Source organism: Lepisosteus oculatus, chromosome 8 (assembly GCF_040954835.1).
Source record: "Lepisosteus oculatus isolate fLepOcu1 chromosome 8, fLepOcu1.hap2, whole genome shotgun sequence".
Lineage (NCBI taxonomy): Eukaryota > Metazoa > Chordata > Actinopteri > Semionotiformes > Lepisosteidae > Lepisosteus > Lepisosteus oculatus.
This window is the reverse complement of record NC_090703.1, coordinates 49,570,400-49,579,453: the sequence shown is the minus strand read 5'-3', so window position 1 is coordinate 49,579,453 and position 9,054 is coordinate 49,570,400. Positions and strand designations below refer to the sequence as shown.

Sequence of the window (9,054 nt, the reverse complement as noted above, 5' to 3'; positions counted from 1 at the left end):
CCTCGGAGAGTAGTTATATTGTCGGCTTTGACATACACAGCACAATACCAGCTACACACACATCGATGACTTAACTCCCCAGCTCGCTTAAACGCTTCCTCCCGTTAGCAGCCCGCCTGACTCTCTCTTCCCGGTCCTGTGTCGTCACAACGACCTTTCACCCTCTCACATCTGAAACGTATTTTTAAAACTCAAAACTCTTAACATTTACTACATTATGTCTTACGCTACTTTAAGATTATCTCCTTAAAGTACCATAGCATCTTCCGCCAGCGTCCAGTGATTACAGCTCCACATTCATTTACAGATTTCAGCTTTTTATACTTCTCCGTGAATACCTCTCCCAGAACAAACCATTTCCTAATCTTCCAGTAGATGGAATAGGGAAATGTCTACTATCATGTCCACCACAGTCATGAGGGTTTTACCATATATGTTTAAAGATAATAAAGGTGTCAGTTCTGTCTAATTTGCAGCAGGATTGTTAGATATCGCAGAAAGCATCTTCGTGCCTCTTTGCACTTCACACTACTTTTAATGTGTCCTGCACAGAAATACATTTGATTTAAACCAATAATGTGATCCATTGGAACCAAGAGAATTCTTCTCCCTTCTTCCTCTGATGTCATTTTAACCAGAGAAGAAGCGGGCGGAACCACAATTCTTTGCGCTTCCGGAAGGTCTGCGCAACTCCGCGGACGAACATGGCGGGTTGGGTAACGAATTTTCCTTCACTTTCTCCCGACAGAAAGTTAAGAATCACTGAAGAGGGGAGTCATATCGAAGAGCCCAGGGAATTTGTGTCATTTCGTTTACACAAGGATTTTAGCTTCTCACCACTATATGGCGCTAGGCAGGTAGGTTCGTTAGTGCTTATTTTATTCCGTTACACAAACTTTGTTGGGCTTTGCTGCACACGTAGTTTTAAGTGTGGAATGGTTTTACCAAAAGCACTGTGTTGAGGCAGTCGTAGAAAGCCGTTTATGTTCGCTATTATTTAAACAAATTCAACTTTTAAAGGCAGAAATCAGGTAGTTTTCCCAATGGCCTCCAACGTGAAAATTTTTAAGGAAAATCTGTTTTGCATGCTGTTTTGTACACCCGGCAGGTTGTACAACCTGGTCTATCATATTACTCTACGTCAGTGTACAGTACTTATGCTTTTTCCAGTTAAATGAACCTCCGAGACTTTATGCAGTTCTGTTCTCGAAGCACTTTAAACAGAGTAATCTGCCTCTGCTCAAATTTAAAACCAATAAGTTAGTTGACATTTGTAATGCTAAGGGTATGCTGTCAATTGATTATCAATATTTATTATATTGTAAGAATCGTGAGATCAATACTATCTCGTGTTCAATAAACATATTTGTGGTAAAAAAATCCACATGTATTACTGCGAAACCCGCCAGACTTTCTCCTGCCTGCGATGTGTGATCGTCATAGTCTTGTGTTAACGCACTGCTCTAGGTATGTTCTTGGTTTTCCATTTAAACCAATATTGTGTTCGTTTTCGAATACCCGACTGTGTTGCTTATAGTTTTAAAAACATTTTTAAATCTGTTTTAATTCCCCCGGAGTGTGGTACATTTATGTATTTTTTACACGTGAAAGGTTGCGAGCTATTTTCCAATTTGGTTAACATGGATATAATTGCAGGGTACAGCACGTTATTCCACAGCACGTTTAAAAATGTCAGTGCTGAATTGTTCAAAAGGAGTATGGAATTTCTGAAATAGTCACAGCAATAAAGTCGTCAAGATTTAAATGCGCATTATTAAAAAAAAACTGTATACTTCAAAAGATCTAAATGATCCACCAATCACAAAATGGAAGGACCAGCTCCTTGTTTGAATGGACTTTTTCATGCACCTTTAGGATTTTTAAGACCCCAGGGGACTATTCTGAAAGTGTCTTTGCTCAAGACTAAAGGAATTCAGTCCCTGCAAGAGATTGGCTGACATGTCATAGATGTGTCCCGTGGGTTGGTGATGTACAGTATCCTGTGGGCAGGCACTTTTCTTGAGGTAGGGAGGCAGAGCTTCGCTGTGTCTTTAAAGGTCAGATTTTATTTTACTTAGCCCGTGTGTTAATAGAATGTTTTCTAGTGCCATACTTATGTTTGTACAGTAGTAATACTATTTGAATAAAGCAGTGGTCGCACAAGCTTTAACAACTTCTAGTGCGTACGCGTGTAGGTAAGGATTTGCCAGGGGTCACCGACCGTGTTCTGCTATTGATAAGTAAACATCAGCCAATTATTCAATCCATTTAAACGCCTGGCCGGCATGAACTCTGAAATGTGGGTCTTTAAGGTAAAAAAAATGTCACGAGATTGGTGACATTTTTTGCGGCAAAGCGTCAACCTAATGTAGCCTCTTGAGACCGAGACCCGCTTTCCTTCTGCAGGTCGTTGCTGTCTTTGCGCAAGGCGTGCAATCAGTAAGACGATATACTCACAGCTGTCCGCCGCACTTAGAGAGCAACTTGGAAAAGTCTTGGGTGTGCAAAGAAACTTTGAAAGGAGTCCAGTTTCTCCTAAAAATAGAAAGCGGTATAGATCCTGTGACCCGCAAGCGCAACTTTTTTTTTTCTTCTCGACGCAGAGTGCGAGACGGGTCTGCTCAGACTCAGGTTGATGTGTCTGCATCGCCAGCCCGATCCGCCCGTCCGGACGCAGTGGTCCGGTTCTTGTGTGTTTTAGGTGCAGGCTGACATGCTTTCGAGGGCGCGAAGTTCCCCGGCTGCTGTTTTTCCGCTAACCCGCATCCGCGTCTGAAGAAGTCGGCACTCGGAGCACAGTGCAGAAACACACGACCCATCACCCGCGACGAGGATTAAACAACCAGTATTATGTTTTAACGTGGGACAGAAAGTGTGAGCGTGGGGGGGGCCCGCTGATTTTTTTTAATTCCCTTTTTTTTCCCCTCCTTGCCTTCAAATTCCCAACACGTACAGTACAAAGGCTTTGATTCTCTGCAGTGGAGGTAAGTAAATACTAACAAAGCAGATCATGTGAGTTACTGTAAAAGCTTTTCAGTGATGGGAAACGGCACCTGCAAATCGGGTTGAAATTCTTCATAAGAGCGTCGTCCTATCTTGAAATTCCTCTATTTGTCTCGTATTAAACTTTCGGGACGGGGTTTGACATTTGTCATTGTGATGCAGATTCTGCGGTGTTGAAATTGTTGCTCCGTCTTCGGCCAGTCGTGTCTTAAATTCTGGTCCTCGCATCCTCTTCGGCGTTCATTATGGGTGTATGTGAGGCAGTGAACCTTGGACAGCGCGTCGAGATACTGCGATCCGTCCAGAATACCCCATTTCATTATATAACCTTTCTCCGTTGTCGTGTGTCACGGCCATTAATTTCTGTTTTGTAACTTGACCCGGAGTTAAAAATAATCCGCCGTCCCCTTTCGGGGGTTTTGCAGCATTTTATGTTTAAAAAAAGTCTGACGTCATCATGCAACTTTGTCCTCTTGGGTTTATTCGTCCTTAAAAGGCAAAGATGAAATCAAGGATGTGGATGACGTCATTACAGAGCGGGGCACTGAAAATCAAACGATATATTTTACAAACATTGGGGGGGGAGGAGAAAAAACTCATAATAAACTTGTCTCAATTTCTGCGAGAGAGCAGAAGCTCCAAGGGAATTTAGATGTAGGACAGTGTTATTTTTAAGTCTACTGTATGGGCAGAAGCCTTTTTTAATGTATCGAGCGGAAAGAACGGTTTCTGGAGGTTTGTGACCGAGATATTGCCATCGTGATCAGTTCGTCTCGCTTGACAGACACCTATATATACCCTGCCGCTTTAGAGTGAAGTGACAAATTACATTTGCGAAGAAATTTGATCATATAAGAAATTAAATAAGACCCTTCAGTGTACGCCATTAACAAATACAGCTATCACCCCATTAACATAACTATGAAACTGTCGATGTCTAACCATATTGCACTGTAGTCTAGTTTGGCTGACTCGGAATCAGCTAATTAACACTGTATTTCGCAGCTTTTCCCTCGGTTGTGCTGAAGATAGAGATCAGTACCTTCTGCACCATCGCTTACTAGCGTGACCCAAGAAACACATCGAGCCTGGATTTGCTGTACCATGGGTTCCTACAGTTCGCGGAACACTTTACCTTGTCATACACTTCCAATACCACGATTTCACTGTGCTGTGCTCTGCTGTAACATGCAGTAGCACAGTAAATTCATATGAAGGTCCATCTATGTGTACAGTGGCGTTACTGATTATTAAATGGTAAAAGAGACTGTTTTTTTTTTAAATAAGTTTGTTGTCTTTAAGAACTGCAGTAATCTGCTTCAATCAAGCGCGCCGGCTTGACACTGTACTGTAGTTACATGCCATTGCAGCAGAGAATTGACCGAGAGCTGAGACTGACTGACTTCTTCGGTGTCTCGCTAACGTGCTCTTATTACTTGGTGGTTATATCCGGAATTCCAAGAGTTAAAGGCTGCAAGTGTTAAAACTTCATGTTCAGCATGCTGTATCTTTCAATCTTTCATTTTTTTTCCCCGAAGATACGACTCGGTGTTGCACCAGTGCGGATAATAATGACGCATTAATTACAAGGCAGTTGAAATCGAGAGATCAAGCACTGTAGCACGTCTGCAAATATGTAGTCTGCGCGTTAGCCACGTCTTCTAAATTGCCTGTCGAACTTTGGACTTGTCGTGAAAAGGGACCGCCGGCAAGCGGTTGTGTTTGAGCGCGGTGCCACTTTGCCAGTCGTCCCTCGCCGCGAGTGAAGGTGAGGTTCTCCGCAGTCGGCGAGCAGTGTTGAGCGATTATAGGAGATGGGACTGTCTATTCTGTCGTGCGGAACCTGTCCCACCGTTCCGTGGATATTACCATTTAAAATATCGGCTTCGGTTTGTCTCTAAATTGAATCAATATTTTAAACCACGTTTTCTATTTCCCCCTTCCCCCCTTTTTTATTTCTGCTTTGAATAATGTAGAGAGTGCATGAAAGTTCCGTGGCTCCCAATTAGCACAATTTCTATTGCTCATTTAAAACACTTTCTTAAAAAAATTTTTTTTTACGAAAACTAATCGGTAAAAGACTCCCTCACAACAACCGTACCGAAGAAAGTTGTGATTCATTTGGATATTTCGCCGATCTCAAAACTTTTTAACGGTCTTAATTACTGCGTTGCGTTTTGTGTTCACCGAACATAACACGCGACCTGTGGTGTGCAGTAACCGGCTCTGGTTTAGATCCTAAGAGCTTTATCACGTCGAGCTGGAGCAGTCACAGGATTAATGCAGAATTGAGCAAGAGATGACATAGACGCTGAATCGCTTGCATCGTTGCCTTTGAAAGAGCAAAACAAATCCGAAACGTCTGTCAGAACCAGCCAGATATCCAGATCTATTTCGTGCATCATTTCAATTCCTTTCTCCCCCCTAACGTGGACACGACGCCGAAGCCCGCTGGTTAAACACGCACGCATGCGATCCCCTCCTCTCTCGAGCGGTCCTCGTTTCTCTCGACGATTTCGTCGCCCCGGCTTTCCTGCACGCCGTCCTGCGCGCTGGAGGAGGACCGTGCCGTGACGAGCCCGCTCGCGCCCCCCGCGCGCTCCTCCGAGCCTCCCGGCAGGCCGTTCAGGCGCTGGGATTACAGATGCTCGTGCGCCCTTTCGCGCGCGGATGCGTGCCTGGGCATAATTGATTGGCTGCCCTCCCGAGATGCGCTACGGTCGCCTGCTATCTTGCATCTGAGCGCTACCTGCAGCTCGCTCTCTCTGTGTGGGTCCTGTTGAATTCCCCCCTCCAGCAGCCCGTGTGCCGTTTGGCGATATTTCATGCGTTAAGGAACGGTCTTCGCTGACGGAAGCCTGGCGTATAGGGCTCCAGAGAGCCCGCAACTCCGAAGACCCCGCAGCGTGGCTCTGGAAGGAGGTTCCCCCGAGTTTATTTTCATTTAATTTCCATTCCGTCTGTTCTGACGTCGGCGATTTCACGTCGGGAGCGCTTTCTTTTTTTTTTTTACTACAACAGATAGTGCCGGGGTTCTGAAGAGAGCGGGACGGAATTAAGCGTGGATATGTAATATTTTTTTTTAAATGTGCATTCATGTATCCGAAAGCGTGGAAAGGAGGAGGTAAGGAGACTAATTTCTCGGGCAGATGGAGCGTATTTGACAACAATTTAATCTGTGTGCACGTACTGTACGGTGTAGTCGTCCTTATTCGCTCAGTGCTTAGTGTGAGACTCTGTTTTCAGTCCAGACATGCCGGACAGCATCTATGTGATTAGTTTCGCGATGATGGTCTCTTAGACTTTAGGATCTTATTAGGTTAATGTCGAGCACAACAAAGAGCGCTTTCCCTTTTGTGCTGCCGCGTAGTGTTGGCAACTGTAGCTTTTCGAAGAGACCGAGCGGCTCAGTGACTTTCTGTGCTGGTGATGTGGTTTCTTTGTGTTCACATTTCGTGCCTGCTGACAGACTGGCATCTCGCTACACGCTCAATTAACACAGACAATGAGCGGCACGGGTTGCACGGGCTCTCCGACGTCGGTACCTCTTGTGTTTTCTAAATGAACATTTGCGACTCCTTTTTTGTTCCCTTACAGAGCGCTGTTCTCTAGAACTGGTACCTTAGGGGGGAATTTTCCAAGGATTTTGTAGAAGAACCAGTTTGCAGACGCTTCGAGGAACTTGTTTTTAAGTCTTATTCGGGAATTACACGTCCAAACTGGGATCTATGAGCGGAAAAGTGGCGAAGCCTAAAGAAGAAAAGGATGCTTCCCGGGGTAAGCCACCAGCCCTGGCGGAGACGCTGCTGCGCTTAAAGAGACCGCGCTCTCGGTTCATCTCCAGCGCAGAGCTGTAGCGCCACGGCGGAGCTCCCCGGAGCCCTGGTGCTAAGCGAGAGCTCGCCTCTCCGGTTCCCCGGCCTCCCGGTCTGCTGCATTTCCCGAGTTTCCCGAGCCAAGTCTCGCAGCGGGTCGTGCTGCCGCGCCGTGCAGTTTGCTGCGCGTCGCAGGATTTCATTGATAAAACAATAGAGCGTATTTTTTTTTTGAATCGGTAAATTGGTATGGAGGGAGTAGGGCCATGCAGCCGATTTGAACGCCCCCGTGAGAGAACCAAAGGAAAAGCCTTATTATTAGCGGCACGCCGAGCGTTCAGTCAGGGCGAATACTTTGAAACGCACAAAGATGAAACGGGAGTGCTGTCACTTTAACGCAGTGGCCGGAAAAAACGCCGATGTCATTTGCATCCTGTTGAAATCTCCTTATTTTGTGATTATTGGGTGCACTCGGTGATTTTGAAGGTAGGTTTGTATGGAGTGCACTGATCAGTATATTCTGGTCGCCATGAGGTTGTACACCGGTGGATGACGTGTGCACACATGGTTTGAAATGTAGCTGGTGTCGCCTATTTGCATACCATTTGCCTCTGCATTTCTCTGGAATCGCCGCGGTTTGTCTCGGGATGTAAACTGGGTAACCATTGCCATGGAGACAGAGGGGGGCGAGGTAGCTAAAGAAACCTCGGCGGGTGTGATGGATGTACACGAGCTAGGAAGCGCTTTTGAGCACGGCCACGCACGAGCTCGCTGCATGTCGCCTTCCCGCGCCGGCCCGGCCGCGCCGCAGCCCCAGACCCGCAGAACGGAAAGAGGCGAAGCGCTTTGAAAAATTGATGTATTGTCCTGGAGCCCACAGAAGAAGATAAAGCCCTACTTTTTGCTCTCCAGCTTTAACAAGCTGTTGCTTGCTTGTGTGTGTCACTACGTACAGTACCGTTTCAATTTCAATGCTTAAAAGAGCCTCTGTAGTTTTGAGACGGCTACTACTTGTTACTTAAATGCTGCATTTCAGAATTGCATTTTTAACTCCTAGTCGTGGTACTCAAAAACATGTTTTTTTTTAAAAGGTCGCTTTCACTTTTTGCGTGTGTCAGAAGTGCCTTGATCAGACGGTCGGGTCTGTTTCTCTGGCCCGTGGTCTGTATACCGGGGGCTCAGTGTCCCGCTCTGGTGTTTGTTCCACCGGAGCTCCGTGCCAGATCTCTGTTTCATTACCCGCATCGCCATGATGCGTCAGTCTGGGATCCAAAGCGTTTTAGCCGTAACTGTGCGTTTTAAATGAAGTGGCATGTTTCGGGCCATCACCTGTAAAAGGCCTTAAGACAACCCTTACATATGCCTAAGTCATAAAAGACGTAATTCACTTCAGCTTGAACAAAGGGCAGGAGACACCAGGCTCTCCAGAAGCTGTGTCGGCGAAGCCCTGCTCTCTTCCCTCTACCTGCGCGTCTCTTGTCTGTGCTCGGGCTGCATTTAACCTGCTGTGCTTTTGCCACTGTTCCTCCCATACCCTGCCTGGCTCTGCCTGTTGCTCCAGAACTGAAATATGGGAGGTTTCTGCCGATCGAAGCATGATCCAAAATAGGACATTTCAAGTATCTGTGGCACTGGAAAGGGTTATTTTAGAGCCCAGAAGTGACTTGATGGTAGCTTTATTCTTTGGTCGTTATTTTTGTACAGCCCAGGGTGCAGTATTGTATTTCCAGTATTGTAGAAGAGAAAAAGCCTAAAGCCTTCTTCATAGATATGCGTACTTGTGTGCCTGACCTGCCTGCCAAAGGCACCTGTCTCTGTCGGCGATTGAGAGCACTCAATCCCAGCTGCTAGTTTTGGGGAGTAGGAATCATTGTACAATTTAAATTAACTATGGCAAAACACAGGCTCCTTTTTCAGCAGCAGTTATATTTGTCTGGTGGACAGTTTGATTGTCATCCTGTGCATGGGTATGTTACAGTAGTCTCAAAGGTTCGCAGGGATATTATAAGGGCCCTTGACAAAACCTGCTTTACTGCCTCTCAATCCTTTTGATAAGGTTGCATAATATTTAGTTTTTATGAACTCTTGCACATGGTTTTAGAGAAACATGCAAAACTGTACACAGTATGGAAAGGGCCAGGGTAGTAATGTGCAGTTACTTAGGGAGATCCACAAGGGTCTGTCCCAGTCCTGCTTCTATTCCCAACTACATTAACAGTGTTGCTCCAGAGATAGC

At 45.7% G+C, this 9,054-nt stretch overlaps 1 protein-coding gene across 5 annotated transcripts in view; it reads left to right on the top strand.

Moving 5' to 3' along the window:
• Positions 1 to 2,578: 2,578 nt before the first annotated feature.
• fgf13a (fibroblast growth factor 13a) overlaps positions 2,579 to 9,054 on the top strand; it is a 126,610-nt gene continuing 120,134 nt past the window's right edge. For 2 of the 5 annotated variants that reach the window (XM_015351593.2, XM_006632888.3), the window contains exons 1-2: positions 2,579 to 2,984; positions 6,601 to 6,780. In XM_015351593.2, coding sequence (XP_015207079.1) covers positions 6,732 to 6,780 — 49 coding nt within the window. In that variant the 5' untranslated portion in view covers positions 2,579 to 2,984; positions 6,601 to 6,731. Of the gene's footprint in view, positions 2,985 to 4,452; positions 4,772 to 5,522; positions 6,128 to 6,600; positions 6,781 to 9,054 lie in introns of those variants that run through there. The other 3 variants (XM_015351592.2, XM_015351591.2, XM_069193719.1) reach the window with 3 other exon arrangements.